Source organism: Syngnathus floridae, chromosome 22 (assembly GCF_059516105.1).
Source record: "Syngnathus floridae isolate MCC-2025c chromosome 22, RoL_Sflo_1.0, whole genome shotgun sequence".
In the NCBI taxonomy this organism is placed as follows: domain Eukaryota; kingdom Metazoa; phylum Chordata; class Actinopteri; order Syngnathiformes; family Syngnathidae; genus Syngnathus; species Syngnathus floridae.
The window spans coordinates 3557707-3580881 of NC_142434.1; the positions used below are offsets into that span (position 1 = coordinate 3557707).

The 23175-nt window shown below is 42.5% G+C and overlaps 1 protein-coding gene and 1 long non-coding RNA gene across 3 annotated transcripts; one reads left to right on the forward strand and one right to left on the reverse strand.

The window, feature by feature from the left end:
- Window positions 1–17: 17 nt before the first annotated feature.
- mkln1 (muskelin 1, intracellular mediator containing kelch motifs) lies at window positions 18–8335 on the reverse strand. Of its 2 annotated transcripts, none has more exons than XM_088367024.1 (18): window positions 7980–8335; window positions 7207–7276; window positions 6907–7049; window positions 6712–6800; window positions 6517–6626; window positions 5992–6184; window positions 5836–5913; window positions 5524–5589; window positions 4937–5049; window positions 4651–4863; window positions 4372–4593; window positions 4174–4303; window positions 3192–3339; window positions 2740–2854; window positions 2487–2626; window positions 2216–2318; window positions 2050–2104; window positions 18–1953 (listed from the first exon to the last, which is right to left on the reverse strand). In XM_088367024.1, the coding sequence occupies exons 1-18, from the start codon at window positions 8057–8059 to the stop codon at window positions 1832–1834; spliced, it is 2190 nt and encodes a 729-aa protein (XP_088223150.1). In that variant the 5' UTR covers window positions 8060–8335; the 3' UTR covers window positions 18–1831. The 2 variants fall into 2 exon arrangements, with proteins under 2 accessions (XP_088223150.1, XP_088223149.1); XM_088367023.1 differs by having other exon boundaries at window positions 5797–5913.
- Window positions 8336–10108: 1773 nt separating this feature from the next.
- LOC148379244 (uncharacterized) lies at window positions 10109–22177 on the forward strand. Its single transcript, XR_015855425.1, has 2 exons — window positions 10109–12052; window positions 12218–22177. It is a non-coding gene; the product is annotated as an uncharacterized LOC148379244 (long non-coding RNA).
- Window positions 22178–23175: the final 998 nt, after the last annotated feature.

Below are 23175 nucleotides of genomic sequence, written 5' to 3' on the forward strand. Positions count from 1 at the left end.
AAAGGAAAGTCAGAATATATGAAAACCTGAACAAAATACAATCTTTATTCATTATTTACATTACATACAATGCAATACTACAAGGCTTTCTACACATTCCACAGAGGAGTGCCGAGAGGTCGGAAAGTACCGCGCTTGGAACTACCCGGTTCCACTCAGGGCTCGAGATGGATGACCACGTGGTTCAGCGAGGAGGAAATTAAACAATAATATTTGGCATCGCTTTCAAAAAAAAGGTGCTTTTGATTTTTTTTTTTTTCTCCCCTCTTCTCAGACACACGGCAACACACACAGCCTATTCCAACACAAAATCTGACCAGTGTTCATGTAAAAGAAGCTTCTGGTAGCTTCTCCTACTTGCGATAATGACGACAAGTCGTCAGTACGGTAAACAAATGCCATTTTTTTTTAGAATGGCCACACTGGAGTATGCAAGTCAGAAAAAGTCTAAATATTGGGGGGGAAGATTTTGGAGTGAGGGGAAAAAAGTCAAAACATTAGCAGAATTTATTTTTTAATTATGCTTAGTTCATTTACAAAGCTTTAATTTGCACTACACGACTCAATTAAGGGCATGAATCGTAACTCGCTATAAATTTCCACTAAATATATTTGAAGCAAAAATGACAAACAATTATTGTATCGTTTTCTTTTTCCAAATTGTTTTTGCTACAATACCGAGAGACTAAATGCATGATTACGTACATCAAAAACAAAGGGCATAGTTGATTAAAAAAATGTGTAAACAATGGCCACATATTTTTTTTCGATCCAAAAATAAGGTAAAAAACCGCGGAAATTGGCCATCTTTGCACATGTTCCCTAACCGAGTCATATTAATCCCCCCCCCAGAAATCAATTAACATTACCGTTAATCCATTCAGTGCTTTTCTGTGCTACGATTCAACAAAAAACACAAGATTGCACGTTTGTATTGCATACCTGCTTTTTACCAGATCATTTCAACGCGAACGCAACGCTGATGCTAATGCGGCTAACACACACACACGCACACACACATATTAATGCAGCAGTTATATTATTGAGTGAGCCTTTTTTTTTTTGACACTTGCGAATAAAAATATAATTGTGATTTTAAATTGTGCCCGTCCTTCTAATGCCGTGGTTCAATTAGTCAGAATTGTGTAAGAGAAATAAATGTCTGCAAAATTCTTCAAATGTTTTCAATCTTTGAATTGGTTATTTCCATTCAAGAGCAACTGGAACTAATAAGATGGTATGCAGCATACCATAACACTATGACTAAAAATCTATAGCTACAACTATATTAATCCTTTTAGGAAGAAAGAAAAAAAAAAATCTGTGGACTCTTTTCGCAGATTCTCTCATGATAGGCGGCATACATAAAAAAAAAAATTGAGCCTATTATTTTACTCGACATCAGATTGGCCCTTTATCGCCATCTACTGGCTCTTAGTAGACATGGCAGAGGCCTCTGATTGCACAAACCATGTTCTACTGAGTCCAAACTGAAACTCAAAAAGAGGCAAGTTGGAACATGGGTTAGCCCAGAGTATGGATGCAAATGACCGAGGCGAGAGGAAAAACAAAATCTTGGCAGTTGGTCATCACTACACACACACGCACACACACACTATTCCATTCTAGTGTAACACAGTGTTGGCTTGACGTGTCTCAGTTTCAAGGTGGCAGCAGCAGATTGTGACGTAAAAGGGAGGAGATATTAGAAATAGAAAGTACCTGGTGTGTGGTCGTTCCCTCGTCCTCCTGTGTCTTTTGCATTTGTGTCCAGCGGGCGAGGTCGTGGCGTGTTGCAAGGCAGGGGAGGGGAGGGGGGCAGCGGGAGGGGCTAAAGCGTGATGAGGTCCACCAGGTTGCCCTTGGGCGGCGTCATGCTGTCGGGGAAGAAGTTGACCAGAGTGTCGAAGAGCTGCGTGCGTTGGGCGTACGTCTGGTCTACGTCTGAGAAACCTTGGGGGCGTTGAACAATTAGATGACATTTAAAACTGTTACATCGCAAAAAAAGAAAAAACTCAAAGGGCGAACAAGAAGAGTTTGGAGTTTTACCCAGGGGGATGAAGTCATTACTGGACTTGAACAGAGCTGAGGGCAGAAGCTGGAACTATAGCGCAACACGAATCGTGATGAATGATCTCAGGCAGGAACAAAATGTAACAACAGCGTTTGAAGTGATCAGAAAAAAAAATATCTGTCAAGAAGATAAATCCAGTACCTCTTTGGTCTCCTCGGGGTCTGTGTGGTCCACAGTGAGCGAGAGGTCATCCTGTAGGTATTTGAGGGCGCTCAGTGGCTCCGATTGGGCTTTTTCTTCAAACCTGGCCAGAACAAAAATGACAGTTGCAGTTCTGATAAATGGTCGCTAGATGGCAGCTGACTCCCTCAGCATCTGTTTTTCTCAACAGCAGAGGTGGGCAAGACCTTGCTGAATCATTTTAATAAATGAATATAAAATACATTTAGTCACCAATTACTTTGTCACAGACCTGTACTTCCTGATGAGATATCTGCAATGGCGCAGAAGGTACTCCTTGGAGGGCCGACACAATTTCAAGGACCAAAAGTCATCCAGGCGCATTTTGGGAGAGCAAGACTTGCCTGGATTGCCGCCAAACAGATAATGCACCTGCAAACACAAACCGATGACTCTTTGGAATCTTGAAAAAAATTGCACAGCGGTAATGTTGTCAATATTTCCCACAAATGTTGTGCGACGGTGCGTGGAAGGGAACGCCAAACCTTGTGCATCTCGTCGTAGACCAGCTGGTGAGCAAAGCGCGGGCACGGCTCCTCCTCCTGCAGGACCTTGCTGGGGTTTTCCTTCACTGCCTGGTCGTTCTTATACACACATGACCTTGGAAATCGACCGAGAGGAAGCTCATTAGCATAAATGAAACTTGTGGAAAAAGCCCTAGTAGTTCAAATCCAACTCGGAAGATAAATAGGTATCATTTGTAAATCTCGGGTGGTGATAACAAATGACAACACACGTGTTGAAAGATTAATGAGCACATATCCGCTTAAAAAGTCTCGCTGAATGGCCTCGGGGAGATTAAGAACAGCTAAAATCAATGTGCTGGAACATTGAGGACGGTCTGTACTTTCCCAACCACTCAAAAACGGTGAGTGCAGATACAGGACACACACACACACACACACAAATTCAGGGGGGAGCTTTCTGCGTGCCCTACCAGTTGTTGCGGGCGATGTCATAGATCCAGAAGGAGTTGCGGACGTTCTCCTCGCGTTTATCTTTGTCCTTGCTGAGGCCCGACAGCACGTGGATCTCGTTGAGCTCAGGGTCGATGGTGGCCCTCTGGGTAAAGCCTGTCATCGGTACTTTGAGGGGGGGGGGAGCAATAATTCGACAATCGTTACTCAATCTGGGATAAATGCTTTGAGCTATTTAAAAAAACTATGAGAGGGAAAAAATTCCAAAGCAGCAGAATTGGAGGCTCGGAAATAAGAAAACAACATAATAGCACGCCGCCATGGCAACAAGGCCAGACCGACTGGAGTGCGCAGAATGCAAATTCAGCCTGACTTTCATTTCCTCCCCACCACCTCATTTGCGGTAAAAATCCCTCCGCTCGGCTCTTTTCACACGGGTCAATAAATAACGTTTAGCAACTGGTAAGACATCAAAACGAAAACTACAATCATATCGTTGAACTTTTTTAGAGAGAGCCCGCTAGTCATTGTTTAAAAAGCAACACAGGCATGCTCGCACAAGAGTTACACTTGGCAAAATATTCCGAAGTGCGGATAAAGGATTGCTTTGTTGACAGATATCAGCGGTGATGCTACGGCAGCGCTGCACATTCACTCACATGAGAGTGAGAGATTTACAAGACACAAAGACGCAACTGTTTGTGCTGCCCGCTTCCTTCCTTCAATTTCTTTCAGTTGTTTTTATGAATTTGCACACTGTCATCTTTTAGGGGTCCAGATTGTCTGACTGCGATATTAGCAATTAATTCGAATTTGTCAGGATAACTTTTTTTTTCTTGCTCCTGCTAACAGCATAGCAGTGACGAGAGAGGAGCTTGTTTACAAAACCAATCAGTGGTGTCAAATTTGCAACTTTGATCCTGGGACTATTTTTCAAAAAAGAATCACAAAAAAAAAAATTATATTTCATTTTAAGACCATATCGGCCAATTCAACTCTTACCCATGCCCGAGTCCTTCTTGGTGCCATCCGATATGATCTCCACGTGGTCTCCGTCCACGTCGTAGCTGAAGAAATCATTGAGGTAGGTCTTCGATCTCTGACCCCCAAATACGTACAGACAGCGGTTTCTCTGAAAGGGGAGGGAGGAGAAACTGATGAAAAGCTCATCATGGAGGATGAGTCATTTTGCCGACTCACGGTGTGAAAGAGCATGCAGTGTCCGATACGCGACTGGATGTCCTCCGGGCCGGCGTTGCACGAATCTTCCCGCAGGAGGCTCCAGGTGGCCGCTTGGCATTGGTAGGCGTAAAGGCCGCTGAACTGCGGCTCGGACGTGCGGCTGTCCTCCACGCTGCCGTTGCACGTCAGTATCCGTCCGCCAAACGTGTAGATCATATGCTTCTCCGAGTCCATGCACATCTGTTCGGTTCGACGAAATTAGAATATCTCTTCGGTGTGTTTTAGCCACTTAGTTACCTGATGGTCGAACACCAGCTTGGGCCCCCCGTCGGCCGCCGTGTCCTCGCTAAGCAGCGCCCACGTGTTGACGTCAATGTCGTAGCGGTAGAAGTCGCTCTTCAGGGACTTGCTGTTCCTGACGCTGGAGTCCAAGTAGCGGCCCAGCGTGTAGATCTGGCGCCTCTGGGAGTCGATGCACATCTTATGGCAGGAACGAGCACTTGGGCCGCTCTGGAAGACAACACGGGCTCATTAGTTTGGAAGACGCTATTTGGCTTCCCAACTTGGAGCGTCATGTGCTTACCTCTTTCTCTGTGTCCCGAGAGATGCAGACCCACTGGTTCTCCTGAACGCTGTAAGCCCAGAAGTCAGCAAGGTCCTGCGTGCCATCCCAGCCCCCGAACAAGTACACAGTCTCTGCAGGACACAAACGCTTCGTTCAACTCATAATAATGCCGAGTGATTTAACGTCATGTGAACTGCTGCAAAAGTTCCCAAAGGAATAAATTCGGACTGCAAAATTGAAGGTTGTTTCTCAGTAGGAAATTTAAAATCGTTTATTTGAGGAAAAACAATGGTGGAATCCTTTTTAACGGCTCGAAAAGGAATGCTCTCTGAGCCGTCTCGCTTTTCAAAACATTTGAAAATCGAACTCGTGTAAACATCCTCGAGTAGAAGGGAGACAAAAGGTCAATGTTTGCCTTTCTGAAACAAAACCCTTCTCTTGGCTGGGCACACAATAATGCGTCACTCGCTCACTCGCACGCAGGGAAGTGCACATGAACCACCAGCTGACACAGAATCGTTCGATTCAATCCGAGTGGCGAGAGTCGTGCGGAGGAGGAAATGAGTGCCTTGCCCAGTTAAAACAGGGCTCGCGTGCGCTCTCACCAGTCTGAACGTCGATGACCATTTGATGGCCTCCCCTCATCCCCGGCCTGTTGTCGTCACCATCGCCTGCGGAGAGCAGAGGAAGGCGGGTACAAAGGCGGCATGTGAGTATGGGATGTGGGGCGGAAAGTGGGAGGATGGCGTAGAATGGGATGGGAGGTTGAAGGTTCACACACACACACACACAAAGGAAGACGACATTGTTTTAGCGTCAAAGCTTTGACATGACACTGAAATGTTTGGATAAGTCCAGCTTTTAATAGATGGCCTCACTGTTCACGTCGTCCCTGTTGATTTCTTGGGCGCTTGTACCTTTGTTGCATTTCGGGATGATCTGGCTCCACCTGGGCTTGTACTCCTGCTGGCTGATATACTGGTTGAACAAACCGTCTATGGAGAGAGAAGTGGCATCAGCGCACGCAAGAAGCGGACGGAAATAAGGACCCCCCCGAGAATCGGGGGTCGAACCTCGAACGGCTTTGTCTATGAGGTCTTCGCAGGCGTCGAAATCGCCTTGCAGCACCAGCCGGTCGTGCAGGTGGGTGAGCATGGGGTGTTCGAGTGCTATGCGCGTCTTCTTCTGGAGTGATTCGAAGGCCTCCGTGTAGTTGTGCTGACGAAAGTGTTTCAGGCAAAGGCGGATGGCTTCCTGTTCTCTGTACTGCAATGACATTAAAAAAAAAAAAAAAAAAAGGAAGGACACTTGAAACTCAATGCCCACAATCTTCTGAATTGAAAGCAACTTTAGGTAAATAATATGATTTTCGAGGAATTCTTTCTTTGAACTTAAATATTCAGAAGTAGTAACTAGACGAGACCAGCAGAGGGAGCTGGAGATTCAATCTGAGCTCATTTGTTGACTAAGGAAACGTAAAAGAATATAAAAAAAAAAATACTAAAATATTTTCTGCACTTGACATAATTTAAGTGTCAACATTTTAAAGCAGAAAATGAAAAGTAAGAATAAAATAGATGTATTTGTCCACATCTTACCTTGCTGTACCAGTTAAGGCAGGGCTGCACAACATCTGGATCCTCGATCCCGTGCAGCTCAATGTACCAGATGCTGAAGTTAAAACTCGGACCCCATGACATCAGAGGCACTGAGGGACAGAGGGTAGAAAAATTTGCATGAACCAGCTTGAGAAAGTCAACATTAGAGTTCCAAGCACACGGATGGCTCCTTACCTATTTTGACAAATCTGCAGGGAAACATCTGCTCGTCAATCTTGTGCTTTGAGGTGAACGTTTCCTTGTTGTAATCATTCTTAAGGCCACTGGCAAAGGGAATAAAAAAATAATAATTAAAAAAATCTGCTCCCTTTAACCTTAACAAAATAAAATTTTCATATTATCCAATATTTGTTAGCAGATCAAGCTCACCTGGACAAAAGCTCGGTCATGTTTTCTTCACTCATGCCACCGAACACCTTGAACTTCTTCAGGTTGCAGACGTGAGTTTTCTCGTATTTGCCGAAGGTGATGCTCTGAACAATCGCTGGCCTCTCCAGTTTCAAGATTAAAAACTGCAAAAAACAAGGACAGCATGCTCAATTTGGCTTTGGATGAGAAAAAAAAAAATCACTAGGTAAACGAGACATTGCAAGGACACATGAAGACATAGAAATGAAAACGGCTGATAATTAAATAAGCAAAGAACAAAGTGGACATCATTATGTTTACCTGTGGAGGGTAGTTGCTCTCAGATGACCACCTGGATGACTGATCATTAGGTTTGTCCACCAAAATGTTCCTTAAAACAGCAACAAGTTAAATATTAAAAATGCAGATATGGATTTATGGGGACCTGTGCATCACGGAATTTATTAGGTGGTACTTTCTGTAAAAGTATGAGAACCACTGGCTAAGTTTATCTTGTGGTTTGATAAAGTTATTATCATGTTTCTATTTATTTATTTGCATGTGCAAATCTGTCACCTTTGATTTAGGAAGCAATAAATTGACAAGACTCCTACATTAATACCATAGAAGTAAACATTTTTGTAGAGTGTATTGGGATTTTTTGTTTCCTCATGCATAATCGCCCATTTTACTTTTGTTAATTATATTGCGACTGATATTTATTGAAAATGCAGTCAAGAGACAAAAAATAAAAAGTGCAGTAAACAGGAAAGGATACACTGATACGATAATACCGTTGAAGCGATAGTCGTAATCCAAATAATAAAGCAGAAGAAACAAATATTTGGCCTCGTACTGTCACAGACTGAATATTTAATTCTCAGAGAAGACATTAAACTGACATTGAGTATGATTTGGACCGAGAATCTGCCACAAATCATTCCGAAAAATATCGCTAGCATCGTTAGCCAATGCTAGCTAGCCTGCATAATAAAACGAAGAGTAAGGCTAGCAAGCCAACTAAGTCAGCGCTCACAGCAATTCACAAGGGCCTATATGCAGACAGCGGATAAACGAATATGGAAATTACTCACTCGGGTAAATACGTGGAGGAGTAAGAGCTCCATTTGAAAACGCTGAACGTGAGAACCCTGCTTTCTGGAACGACAGCCATCTTGTTGCAGGGGGGAGGGGGGGGGGAGAAAAAAGAACAAGCAGGGGGCGCGCTAAGCGCGTTAGCACTAAAAGACACACCGCACCTTTTTTACTTCAAATAATATGCAATATAACACCATATTCCCTATTATGTTGATTATATTTAATACATTAAAACTCTTCAGCATCTCTTAAAACAACCACGTAAACAATAAAAAAAAATCATATTTGTACTCTGTAATGAAATGATTTTATTACACACACACGTCAAGTATAGAGCTTTTCTATGAACATTCATAACAAACTAGTTAAATAAGTATACATTGGCGATAGTTAGGAATTCTGACGTGTTGTAGGGCTTTAATACAAAAAAATAAATAAACGCACGCACTATATTCACGGAATCAGCTGACTTGCCCTGACAAAGATGGCGGCGAAAGACACGCGTCATGCACGTACAACTGTGTGAAAAGACTTTTTATATTCACTAGAACTGTACTGCCGATGAAATGTCTTGCTTTGTGTCCTGGTTTTGAGTTTCAATAAATGTCAGTTTTGTAAAGAGACTTTCAGGGTGATGTCAGCCTTCTATGAAATATTGAGTCGGTGGACGCAAACACTCTAGATGCATCATCGGATGACTAATAACTCTATTCCCGTTAAATGGCTCCCCTCTACATCATTTTATTGTACTCAGAGGCACGACTCATCTCCTGCATCACTCGACCCCCCCACCCATGCACCACTTCTTCTCGGGGACGTGCTCAGACCTCCTCGAGTAAATTCAGTAAACTTGCCATTATAGTGTCAGTTTTGCATTACTTTAATGCACTCTCTCGCTCTGTAATTCTATCTTGCATCTTGTTCAAATATCAAAGTATAAGATGGAGGCGGTGTTTACTTGAATAGGAAATATCATTTACAATATTTTGCATTGCATGCAATAATGTATGCTCTATAATGGGATTTATGGCACCTGGCCAGAAAGAGTATAGATTGTATATTACTGAGTGATAATAAAAACTAAATGCAATGCAGATTAGCAGTGTATACTAATTAGTAAATATTTCTAATAATTCGTATTTTTAATAGCAGGAGGATACTGCATTTTTTTATTTTTTTATGTGGGTAAGGAGTCTCAAAATTAAAAATTATTATTTATATATTGTAAGTATTATGCATAATAATGGTTCCCGGGTATTATCACGATTTTTTTTTAGTAGTGGTAATTGGATGCTATAATGAGAACGTATTTCTTCAAGCATCCTTGTTTTTGTCTTCACGTCGGATGATAATAATAATCCCGATCCAGCCAAATTCTCATCATCCTCATCATGGTTACAGCGTCATATCTTTGCAATTGCTCGAGGTGACATCATCACACGCTCGTCATCATCTTTCCGGTAAAAGCACAGCCCACCGGCCCAGGTGCTATCAGTTTTTTTTCTTTTTTCTTCTGGTTTTAATACCACTTTTTTTGCGAGAAGCCATCACGTGGGAGGCCCCTTTAAGTTGCCATTGACGGAGGCCCGAGCGTGTCACATGGACATGATATCATGACCGGGCAGGAACACAGCGAGCGAGGGAGCGAGGCCACTTCTTCTTCTTGGGCTTGGAGGTGGTGGGGGGGACGCGCGGAGTCATTTCACGAGGATCCGGAACGCTAGACGCGTGGACTTGTCGGTTATACAATACACCTGTCAGCAGCTGTGACGCGCTTTAAAAGAAGGAAAAAAAAATGTCACGGAGGAAACATCGCGGTCCCGGAGCAGCGCCGATTGAGTGTGAGTGAAGTTATTTCTCCTCGCTGATGTGCGCCAGGCTGCTGTGCGCTTCTGGCGCAGGTGCGTTTGCGCATACCTTGACAGTGGGCTTTTATTTCGCTTTGCTTTTTAATAAGGAACTAGTTTTCCCACACGGGGAGATTACGTGTTCATTCTCTCGTTCGCCACCAGTGTCCGCATTCCAGGTGCTGTTGCGCACATCGAAATGGGAGTAAACAAGTGGGAATAAGAGGGGGAGAAAAGGGGGGGTCGTGGGGGGACGCGTGTTTTGATCATTAAGCGTGACTGCCGTGGGCATGAGTGGGAATATACTGAAATCATCCGCGAGGTCGGACCGCCAAGAACAAGTTGGCGTCCGCAAGCTTTTTTTTTTTGACATTTCAATTAAAGCAAAAATTAACTTAACGGTGTCCAGTGGAAATAATGCAATAATAAGTCACTAAGTAGAACTTGTGATTCTCTGAGTGAAAGAGAAGTTGTTCCGCAAAGTAGACGCTAAATAGATAGATCAATAGATAGATTGATAGATGTATCTATGGATTGTAGAGATATGTGCGAGATGTGGGGCTGCACCGTGAATTCCATACTTTTCTATTGACATTATGAAAAAGAATCACATCATTGGCGTTTGTATGCAGAAGTTGCGCCCCCTTGTGGAGAGATTATTGGGAAGTTTTTTTTTCCATGATCAATCAAGGAAATGTCATCACATGCCCATCCCTACCAATTTTTTTTGCCTTGGTGGAGGTCACTTTGCTGAATTGCAGTCTGTCAATGCGTAACAATCAAATCTGATATTTAAACACAGTATTTAATATTTATCGTGATTTCTTGTGATTTGAGTTGTTTTGAAGCCGTCGAGCTGTGATCCAAAAGCGACTCGGGTGTTCATTTGTGTCAACAAACCACCGTGACAAGCCTATGAATGCAATTATGCAAACATAAACTCAAATGAGGAAATAGTTGATCTCTCTGTCTTGCTATTTTAGTCGAAACTCACGCACTCATGTATATTTTGGTAATCAAAAATACTTGGAATGAAGCAATTGTGTTCCAAGATTCCGCTTGTAAACAAAGTAACAAAACCCGCCCGAACAAGTCCGAGTAGTGATAACAATGAAATAATCCCGTGGCGTTAACAATCATTAATCCTGCCATGTTTGCTTTCCTAACAAACCTGTCATCCCCACGACGCAAATTTATTTGCAATCCAAAAATTAATTTGACCTCTCAGTCATCATGAAGTAGTTCACCTCGAATCTAAAAAATGCTTGACGATATCGCTCCTGTATTGCATGACATTGTGCAGGCGTACCTAATGTGGTGACCACATGTAACGACTAAATAGAACCCGCAGATTAGCACCGACTTGCCAGGAGAAACAACACGGCCATGTTTCCTTTTGTCCGTCTTCTGGTTGCGTTTTACAAAAGGCAGACCTTCCCGCGTGCGTCACGCACAGATCAGTTTCATTTGTTTGGAAATTAGCCTTTGGATTGCTAACGTGTAACCCATTACCCCGTTCCTCCGGTGTATTTTTTTAATGATGTGTCTCGATGTGAGCGTAGCTCGAACAAGCCAGCTGTGAAAGTTGCATTTCCGCTGGGTTTATGCGGTCATAATTAGCACCTCCCATGTGACTGCGAGAGCTTGTGTTTACATGACCAGCCAGCGGAAGTGACGCAGGAGGCGGACTTAAAGGGAAGGCGGCGTCGAGGAATGAGTGACAGGACAGGACGCAGCAAAATAAAACCATTTTTGCTGACCGCTAGCTTTGTTGTGATGATCGCAAACACGCGAATGAGTCATTGGCGGTTTGGCGCCGAGTTTGCGTTCGATTATGAAATGTGTTTACCCACCCACTCCCTATAAAAGTAGTGACACAAGGTTGTGTTTGTTCAGAGCTTGGCCTGTTCCAGTTGGGAGCCAACTTTCCCCGGTTTGCTATTCACAGTGACCTCATCATCGCTCTGGCTCGCTTCCCTCTCGAACTTTCTTGGCTGTGAAACTTTTCAGCAACTCTTACATCAACCTATAAGATGTCTGCGTAAAAACTGGAACCGACCAATCGGTGGTCCTGCTATGAGTTTTAGGTCCGAAGACAAAATGCTGACTGAGAACTTTTCATGATAGCTTGGACAATAATTAGACTTCAAATCTTGAACTTTCTGGTGCCAAGATCAGAAGTCTTAGACCAGATTCTAAACATGACCTATGATTGACATTGGGTAAGCATGCCTGTAACCATGTCCTAAAACGAAAGAATGAATTATCGATAGAGAAAGTGGCGTCATGTGAGGCATGAGTTATTTTAGTTTGTTATATAAGTAACTTTTATACAATGCATGGCTTTATTGAATCTTTTTGTCTTTGTTTTGATACATTATACCCAGAATGGGTCTGCTCTCAAGAGGCGGATTCGATTCTTGCGCAGCCCGCAGGATGGAGGGTGACTCGGCAGGCAGACTGGCCCGGCTCCAAGCTGCGCAATATATAACAGGGGCGGCAGAAAAACAAGCCGACGCACTCGTGTTTGCGATCCGAGAGTTACTTTGACGGACGCTATCGACGTCAGGTAGAGTCGGCGAAGATCCAGAATCACTTTCGAGTTGATATCTGGCGAGAATGGAAAGACTGCAGTGTTCCTCTGCTGTCAAAGCCAAAAGGTAAGCAAAGCAAAGCTGAGTTTTGTTGTTAGCAGATTCGGGAAGTTGGAGATGTTAAAGGTTGCGGCGTGGATGCGGGGATAATATTAGAGCAGAGACAGATTGCTTCAGCGCCGGCGCTAAGTAGGCCAAAGGCACAGGGGGAGTGTCACATGAAGCGGCGCTGCTATGTTAGCTATTCTCCAGTGTCTTGTTTAGCTCGAGATGGGAAAAGCGAAAGAGCGAGCGAGCGAGGAATTAAAGAGAGAAGGCCTCGCGTGTGTCATGTTTCCCATGCCGTCTGGCGTCTGTACATGACACTCAAAACCACTTGTCGACGAGAGGAAGTGTTTCTTTTCCTTGGCCCGGAGATCACGGCGACCTTTTTCCTTAAGTGCGTTAACTGGTGCAGAAGGTCAACAAAAAAAAGGGGGGGGGTTCCTCGGTGGTGTTTGTCAGAGGGCGTTGAAAGTTCAAAGTTGGGAAGGGGGTGGCGTTTAAGGTTTATTTTTATGGGCAGTGATTGGATGAAAACGAATTGCCATTATGCAAAGACACAGAGTCAAGGCGACCCTAACCCTAACCCCGACAAATGTAGTCTGCTACCGGATTGTCCCCGTTTGCTTTCGGATTTACTTAAGCGTGTTTATACATCCGTTTCGGTGTCCGGCCTGCATGGGAGAGTTTCTTTGGTCTATCATCTGTGTTTGTCCAGCACATGGAGGAGGGAAAGGGAGGTATGAGGAGGAGGGTCAGGTGACTCTCCATAGCATCGGTTTCCCCAGTGACCAGAACCGAATAGACCAGCCGGACCGGTTCTACCCTGTAGGAGGGCATGGCAGATGACACCGCAGTTCTCGTGGCTTTGCTTACTAGGAATTTAGTGGTGTTGTGATTGTGTATTTTTTTTCTGTATTACTTGTATTTGTGGATCTTGTCCTGTCCGCTCTTGTGAAAGTAAGAAAAGTCATTTAATTGTGCTATCATAATCAAAATTATTTTTAGGATAATCATTATTTATATAGTATACAATACATAAAAAATGAATGAAGTATTTTTGCAACAAAATAATAACAATCAAATAAAAATAGAGTGATAATGGATGGATGAAATATAATATATAATTAATATTAATAGGTATGCATGTATTTTGTATATCATATAGAAAATAAATAAAACACATGAAAGCCACATTCATATTATTAAAATATTCCAATATCGTGAATCACTGCTTTTAATATTTAAATTGAACATGACAGGGGAAGGCGACCGGATGTCTTCTTTTCTTTTTTTTTTTATTTAATACAATTCTTGTCTTTTTCTCTGGCCCAAGTCCCTCTACCTCCCACCGCCTCACTTCTTCCTTGTTCCCACGGCAACTCATGGCTGTTGGTTACATAATGCTTGCCCTGTCAGCCTCTGGGTGTGTGTGTGTGTATGTGTGTGTGTCCTTTAAGTCGGTGCCCGGGCTTTGGGGAATCAAAATATGCGACTTTTCGAGGTTTTATTAGCCTGCGGGCTAATGTGTTACTGATAGCATTAACACCGACTGCATAAATACATGCGTGTGTGTGCATATGTGTGTGTGTGTGTGTGTGTGTGTGATCCATTCAAGAATTGCTGTTTCATTCACAGTAGCCGGACGACGGGAATGGTTGAATTTAGTAATACATGCCTCTTGGCTGTGCATGTTTGATCTGCACGGTTGCTAACTTAGCGTAGCATATATTCTCGGCTTTCCATATGCACGTACGTTTAACATTGCTATTGTTGTATGAATGGGGATTAGTGTTTGATTAAATCGTGAACACAAACAGACGTGTGTGTGGACACACACACGCACCGCCACGGGCTCAGATCCTCTCTAATGGCATTAGGCAGGGCACAGCAGGAGAGGGCCAAGCTACTGTTCACTTCAATTAGAGCCCATGTCAGGGGACGAGGCATGCCACCCGGTCTGCTGGTCGGGTAAAAATTACTCGTAATATGTACTTGAGTAGGAGTAAAAAAAAAAAAAAATTAGTGTAGTAGGACTTTTATTATAATATTTTTATTATTATTAAAAAATCTCTGAAATAAGCAACAAGAGATTAGCTTCTGCTAACTAGAAGAAAAATGGAATTTTAGAATAGTTTGCTTTTATGACATTTCACCTCTTTTTAATGAGGAAGATGGAAGTCAAGGTCTCGTCTGACTTTCAAGTATTGTAATGATGTCAAATGTTTTTAATTTGCACCATTAATAAGGTGCAAAATTGATGAATTGCGCATTTTCTTTGCGCAGAAAAAGCCAGCGTTGTATTTGCATAAATGGAAAGGAGTGTGTGTGTGTGTGTGTGTGTTTTATGTGTGTGTTGAGCACCTGCAGTGACTGAGCGCCTTTCTTTAGAAGCTCTCCAGTCCGCAGAGGCGGAGCCGCAACGTGCCGTATCGAGGGCCAGGAGAGACATTTTGTGCAATATTTTCAAACTGATCCCAAACAGCAGCTCACATTTGGGGGCACTGATTACAAGAGGCAGGAAGACAGATTACATAAGAGACCGTGAAAATCAAGAAGTATGTATCCGGCATGCAAATGCTGCCCGAGTAACTCTGCACGGGTGCTTGCCAGACAAGATGAGACAGAGCTTTGGACGCCATATGGGTGGATGTCCTGTGTACAGAAACGGAAACATGTTTGTGCTGCGGTTGTGGTTAACATAACCCCGATTGAGTAGAGAAACACTTCCAGCGCTGGCAGGAGACGTAATTCATCTCGTTAGCTAGCATACTAACAATTAGCATGTATCCTATATATATTTTTTTACATCTTGAACAATGGGGATTTTTATGAAATTATTTCTTAAAATATAAACGCATAATTAATATTTTTATTTATTTATTTTTAATATAAATTCTGTGTTTATTCTCTATTGTGCATGATGTTAATTGTGGTGACCTATTTATTTTACTATCTAATTTTTTTTGCATTGACTCCCCAAAAAATTTATGAGCACCATAAAACAAGGAGAATTAATCTGCACGTGTATTTAACGCAAGCAGCTAACTTTGCCTACTGCTAGCTTAATGCTAAAGATTAAAACTTGCATTCCTTTCAGTGCATCAGCTGCTCCGTTGAGACTCGATCGTCCACAAGTGTCCAGTCATGCAAGTGCACAGCTGGGCCTTCAAAACACGATACGTCCCACTGTGAAATCGTCGGACTGCCTGCTAGTTGTCCGCCGTTGATTTACAGCCAGTCCAGATTAAAATTTGGGCCGCTGCAATTGGCCGCCGGATCTCTCCGAGGAGCGCGCGGCTTTCGCTCTTCAGAACGTTTCGCAATAAATCTCAATTTTATCACATTCGAAACCCCAAACTTGAAAAACTTGATCCCAGCCCTGATTTCTTTCCACTTTTACGAGCCTGTAAATGCCTTAAATGCCCCGTTTAAAATATGGAGCCTCGTGAAAATGTCAGCTTGGACGTTTCTATGAGGTCTGCTTCATTAAATAAGTGCATATCTGTGGTCAGATGATAATTTTTCATTTACTCTTTATTTTAATTTTTCCCAATAGAACAAAACTGCAGCTTTAATTAAAGTGTACCCTTTTGAATCAGAAAAAAAAATCTATTTATATTAAAGTGAGTAATTTAGGAAGTGTTTCTCGTGAAGATGGCTCAGGCACGTGTGTTATGCGTCATTATTCGCGTGTGTGTGCAAATATTTCGCTTCTACAAAAAGCCTCGGGGAAGGAAGATACTGTATTGTGTAACCCGACACCCCCTCAGATCAACTGCACACTTTACGACACTTACGAGACGTAATGCAACTTCTGAACTCTGGCATTCATTCAAAAAAAAAAGTCCTCTTATCTCCACATGCTGACTGCTTACTCAGGCCCTTTTTTTAACTGAACTGCAAAATCTTTGAAAGTAATCCCAAAGGGGGGAAAAAAAAATGTTATTTGTGAATAACTACACCAAGTGCAGTGAGATTTCTACTTCCACTAACGAGACATTGTGCTCCCCCTTGGACAGTAGGGGGCAATATAATAAAGTACTATGCAGACACAAGCGAAGAAGAGGCACCAGTACTCTCAGAAAGCTGCAATAATAAAAGTCATTCTTCGCAGAGGATAAAGAATATATGCCTGGGAGTAGTTATGCTATCTGTGTTCAAATCTTTGGTGCTTAAAGCGATATATTGCCGCTGCTATCCATGCTAATCGTTAGCATCTATGGTGTCTTTTTCACTAGCAATTAGCATTAAGATATATGCAAGAAAAAAACGACTCAAACTAATCCACAAACTAATAACATCTCCTTGACAAAGCGTCTCATCGGTTGAAGGTCACCTAAGTGGCTGAGCGTCTCATATATTCCATCTCATTCAACAACTAAGTGCTAATTTTTATTGACGAGCAACCTTGCATACGTGTTGATGTATATGAATTTTGTACATTGCGTTCCTGAGTTGGCAACCTCGAACGTTGCCAAGAATGTGCTTTCTGGCTTCGGCCTGGCCCTCCGAGTAATCCCGCACACACACATTTGAGATGATCCACACCAATAATGCTCTATCGGTGGCCAAATGTTAATTTTATTTTCCTCCTCTTCCCCCTCAGGTTAGGGAAATAGATTTTCACGGTATTTACAGCGGACCACCAACATGTCCTCTCATCTGCAAATGTGGATTCCCTTAAGTCATTATTCTCGGAAACCTCCGTTTATTCACAGCATTACGGTAAAAGCGACTACATCGATTGTGAGGATGCGAGGCGAGTCTGGTGGCCTGTCTGGAGCACGTGTGGATGTCGCCACATGCTTATTTATGCCGAACGTTATTTACGTAACGGATGTAACCACCCCCTCTGCGGGACGGCGCGGCTCGCTGCGCTGTTGATAACCGAGGGCGGCCAACAAAGAGATGGCGTCCATCTCGCAGGGACTTCTTATGTAAGCTCTCTCTCTCTCTCTCTCTCTCTCTCTCTCTCTCTCTCTCTCTCTCTCTCTCTCTCTCTCTCTCTCTCTCGCTTGGAGGTTAGTGTACGAAGCTCAAATTAGCAGGCCAGGCTGGAATGACGCACTTCTGGAATGAAGGTCTGAATGTGTGTGCGCGTCTAATTTGAATAATAAACGAACCCTGTGATAATTCTGACGAATCCGAGCATCAAGGGAGCATTGCGTAATAATGTGTGAGTGTTGTTCGAGCTTTATTGCGCGTCTACCTTTCGAAACAAATTGTTTACCTGGCTGTGGAACGAGAAAAATGCGCATGTGGGCGGGTAGCATGATCCTACCTGTTGTAAAAAAAAAAAAAAAAAAAGTGTGTGTTTGATTGTGTGTGCACGTGTGTATGTGTGTTATGGCCTTTTCACCGTGAACTTTGCCTTTTTACTTGGACGTCACTAAATTGGAAGGACAGCTTAGTCTGTTTAAGTGAATATTTAATATGAGGAAAAATAAGTGCCACTAGATGGCGGCAAACTAGTTTTTACATTAGACAAAGCTATGGCCGGATAGAAGAGTTCTACTAGCTTAGTTATAGTTGGCACAAACCTGTCCACTACTTTCAGAAGGTGAAGAAAAACATGAATTCCCCCACTACGTATGACACATCTCGGAATTGTGGAGGGGAAAAAAAAATTCTAACCACAAGGGTATCAGATGACCAGGGTCACATCTGCGGTAATGAGTTGAAGGGTCATGCTGAGCAGTGTATATAATCGTGTTATTTTAGAAGTATGATGATGAATATGTGTGTGTGTGCATGAAAATTTCTTCTGAGCAAGTCACTTCCTGTTGTTTTACCCACATCTGTCACCCAGTGAGTGAGAGTCATGCTTCACGAAATGCCACATTTAATGGCCTTGCGTAAGATGAGTCAGCATGCCAAACGCTCTTGGCCCGTACACACACAACTGCACAGTCTACAGTATTTATTTATTTAATTTATTTAGAGTATCGTTGGGGGAAAATGAAGCTTCAAATGTGCTTCATGAACCCATAGGTGTATTTTTCAGTCAATCAAAATTTTATTCATTGGCTTATCTCACACGCTTGTTTATCTATTTATGTTCTGCCGGTCAAAGCAATCATCTCATTTCTCGAAAGTCACCGTACCAGCTGATCCACGCCCGTGACGAAAAAAAAAGTTCAGCTATTTCCTATGAAATCTTTTTGCTAAAAATGAAAGATGTGATTTATCTACTCAGTTGCTAACAAATGTGTGGTGGAAATATTTAATGACAGATTACAGGAATATGCGAAAAAAAGGCTCGACCATGTGTTGACATGATCCTACTTTTTGAACGCTGAACGAAACACGATATTTTAATCCCCCCCACCTCCCGAATTGTATTGTACTACATCGAGATACAATTTCAATTACTTGTTTGTGGTCACGAAATTATCGCCATCACCACAACGGCGCCGTCAGCAACTTAATTTTGGAGGACAGGAAGTAGTTGAACACGAGTGTGACCACAGATCACCATCTGTAATTGGTAGACGGCACTATAACAGTGGATTTCCACATGTGACCCATTTCCTCCCTGAAATAACTCCCCGTTCCCAAATTAAAGTTTTAGTTAAATGTGTCAACTCTTAAGTCATTAATCTGAATTCTTCCAGTTGTTAAAGTTGCAGGATCATCTCCTCACTAATAGTGCTGGATTTGTATCTCAAGGCCGGTGAATTACTCGCCCTTGACCTCGGAACTCCGTACGTGCGAGGTCAAGGAGAGTAAATGTTTGTTGTGACACTCGTCCGCGAGACTCCATCCCTTTTTCCCATATTGCCTTGCGGGTGTACATCGAGGGGGGAGCGTCGCTCGGGCCGACTGGCTCTTTGCCTCTGGTGTCACCATGGAGACGTGGGGAGCTCTTATTATGAAGTTCCTCTCCTATTTACCATTCAGTACATTGAAGTCTGCTTCATTTAGCCTCAGAGTGGCGTGGTAGCTTTTTTCGTTCCAGGTTGGGTGTGGGGTGAGTCCCGACTTTCTTAATATTAAAAAAGAAGCGCGAATATTATTTTCAAGCGAAATATTTCATGCCCGCATGCAAGCGAAGGCATCTATCGTCAATGTGGGTGTGTGCTTCCTCCTCTTGACGCACATTTTTTGGGCTTGATTCAAGAGAGACACACCCACTTTGTTTTGTAAGACAGGACACACACCAGAGTGTGAAAAGAGTGTGTAGGTCAGGTTGTGAGCCTGGCAATTAATTAGGTTTAACAACAATTTGGATTTGGGGCGAAAAATGAAACCGGAGGAGACATCACCTAAACGCATTTTATTACGTATTCGGTGAGTAAAATCGGACTTTACCGCTAATGTTTTTACTCGATTGGATTATCCATGTGAAGAAGTTAACACCCCAGTTTTCCCGCCAGAGGAGCCACTAGGCTCCTCGCCAAACCTCGCTGCCGTAAAGTATTCCGCGTCACAGTCACTGAGGCAACGGTACACAGACGACACACGAGGTTGCGTGCGGGACGTGGGAAAGTTGGGGATCGAGGCGAGCGCGGCGTTAAAAGTCTTCTGATGACTCCTAGTGGACGGCGATCGAGGCTTCTCACAAAAGTGAGTACGGTACGCATATTTCTTTTTATGTGATGATCGGGAAGAAATTGCTATAAAGTAAAAATAATGGAAATATACTGTTTTGAAAGAGTGACGAATTAATGTAGTGTTTCAGGTGCGAATGCTCTCACGTTTTTAAACTGGTCACTGCTAAAGTAGGACACCACACCTTCTCGAGAAATGAAAGGGAGATACTGTATGTTTGTTTAAGTCAGTCATACCCACATAGGGACTTTTGTTATGCGCGTTGGGTGTAAGATGATTAGAAACTTGGACCAAAACACTGCTATTGTCCTTCTAAGAAGCTAACAAGAAGGGAATTTCCACTGGTATGCCATTCAGTTCCTGAAGGATATCTGATGAACATCAAATCCATTCTAAAATTTGATACCTGACCTTTAAAAAAAAAAAAAAAAAGGTGCAGACATAAGCCTGCTTTGATATCATTTCCTGCTTGGTAATATTTAGTTTTATTTTTGTGTTAGCATTGATGTCACTTTTGTGATCGTCAAGATTTTTAAGACTGTCAACTTTTTCTTATTTTACAGCATATACAAACCAAATGTTTCGGGCAGAACGATTGGCCGAAGTATCAATTTATATCAACACAAATTTGTGACTCAACAAGTGACTCACACGTTGCACACGAGTTAGCATTAAGTAGAAAGGGATTGTGAAGATCACCCCCTCCTCCGCCATGACGCTGATCCCTCTTTACTCGTCTTTACTTTCAAACAAAAAACGCCCACGGCCATTTGACGTCAAGAAGGCCGTTGACGATTACTTTGTGGCCAGAGGTGGTTTTGTCAAGTCACAGACCGATAAGAGAGATTCAAATCCTCTTGACCGTCACTCGTCATTGGAGACTCTAAAAAGGAAGTTGGGGATTTTCATGTTTGGTTTTTTTTGCGGCCTGTTTGTGTGTGTGTGTCATTTTTAATGATGTATGTTTTCTGAGTCACTCTTCTGTGGTCTTCTGAAGTATGTCGGATTGAAAACAAGTAGTGTAATACAAAGTGGTCTCGGGGGGTGTTTTATTCGTGTGTGTGTGGGGGGGAGTTATTGGCAGAGAACTAACTAAACAACCCGTTTTACTGTAAGCGGCTCACAATTACACACACACATTTACACAATATTTCCTATTACACCCCTTTGTCCCTTTTTCTAATTAGGTCCATCATCAACCTGACCCTTACGTAATGTTCGGGTCAATTTCAAACAAAAACACGAACGATCCGGGAAGAAGGTGCGTCAAAACCGACACAATTAGTTTTGTACTTCTGTTATGTCAAAGACTGTTACGCTTAAATGGGCTGTGTTCACGCCCACAACGGCGCAAAACGTCAGAAGGTTTTGTCCTTTCTTTGTTATTGTTGCGAAAATTGGGTTTGAACAACATTGACAACACCATTCGAGAAAAATATATTTTTTAAACTACTACATCGTGAATAAAAATTAAGCTTAGCTTTTTCTTATCTCTAATTTTCACAAATTAAATTTCTTGTTTCATTAAATGTGATATTTATTTATATTTTCTTTTTCCCAGTTTTAACCGTAACTTTTCACCCACCCTGGAATCGAAATGGATTCACCGCATCGCTTGATGACCATTTTGAAGGGCTTTGGTGACACCTAAAGGCGACCCTCTGTATTGATACTGTACATGGCAATCTTAAAAATGATCATCATTTAGCATTAATGATTAGCATAAAACTAAAAATGCTCTATTAAGACAAAGCCACCAGTATGTTTGTTTTAAACACACGTCTTCACTTTAGGTTGAGTGTGGCAGTTCCCTGTCCGCCTCCAGAAGCTGGTTTCACATGGTGGTTTAGATGTACGTTGCCTCTATCTAGCACCATTTGAAATCAGTGTTCTTGGGGACAGCAACACAGCTTCCCACCACGAGGTTGCATCTGAGGTCAACGCTCAAACACTGGACAGCCTTTCCATGTTCCTTATTCTCCACTCCCAGATAACTGATTTCCTATGGTGCATAGAGCCCCCACTAGAGTCCTTCTAGCACCATTTGAAATCGGTTATAAAACCGTGGATCAATGCATCTGAGCGTGGAACGCAAGCTGGGAAGTCAACACAAGAAATGCTGTTTGTAATTTTTTTAAAATAAAAAACTGAAATCAATGTAAAAATGTCTTTTTTGTGTTAAATCTACCATAACATTGTCACGACATTCCGAGAAACTAATGTCCCATTACTCCTGAGCTATTTTTAGACCAAGGCTACTTATGTGGTCCTTGGAGGCTGGTGACCCCACTTTGAGGTATTTCCATTTAACAAACAAAACACGGGTCACATGGGTATTTTAGTGAGTACGAATGGATGAAATTAGAGAAGGTACAGCTCTACGTCATCTCCCCAAGAAACAAACAGGACTTCGAGATGGTAAGTCATAAACACATGATGCGGTGATATACTTTCCACACCCAAATGTTAATCTGTAGTCTCTAAATCATTAATAATGACCTTTAAAGAACTTTATCGTGCTATAATAACCCATTAAATAGTCAAAGAGGCAATTGTGTCACAAAAACAGCATGGCCAGGAATCTAAGGAAGGCCACAAGATGTCAGCAGAGAGCTATCATTGAGCTCGAGATTCAGCCGACTAAGGAAATAAATTCCAGTTTACTAATCTAACAAGTGAGGGTTTAGTCATGAATAACAAATTTATGAATTGAATTGAAGGTTTACATTTATAAAATCAAAACTGGGGTATGGCAATAGGGCGAGATTGGCTACATTAGCATTTTTTTCTGCCTCATTTTGATGATATAGCACTCAAATGCTATCATCAGTCTGCACCCCTGGGAGCGCTTGCATTGGACTCTTCTGAAACTTTTCCATGTTGTCTGCCAGAGTGCCCAGGCAGTGCCCGTCTGGATCTTTAGACAAACATGGAAAAAGCTCACCTAATTATCTGACCCCCGCGTACCGAGCATTGTGGAAAAAACCCACACGGGGGGAGAAAATAGAGTTTCAATTCCCAAGTGAGATTGACAATGTATTCCGTTTTTCTGATTCCCAGAGTTCGATGTGACCTTTATTAAAAACAAAATGTTCCTCAATTACCAATGATGGCCAATTAGATTTCACCGTTTGTTCAAAAAAGCACATCGGGGT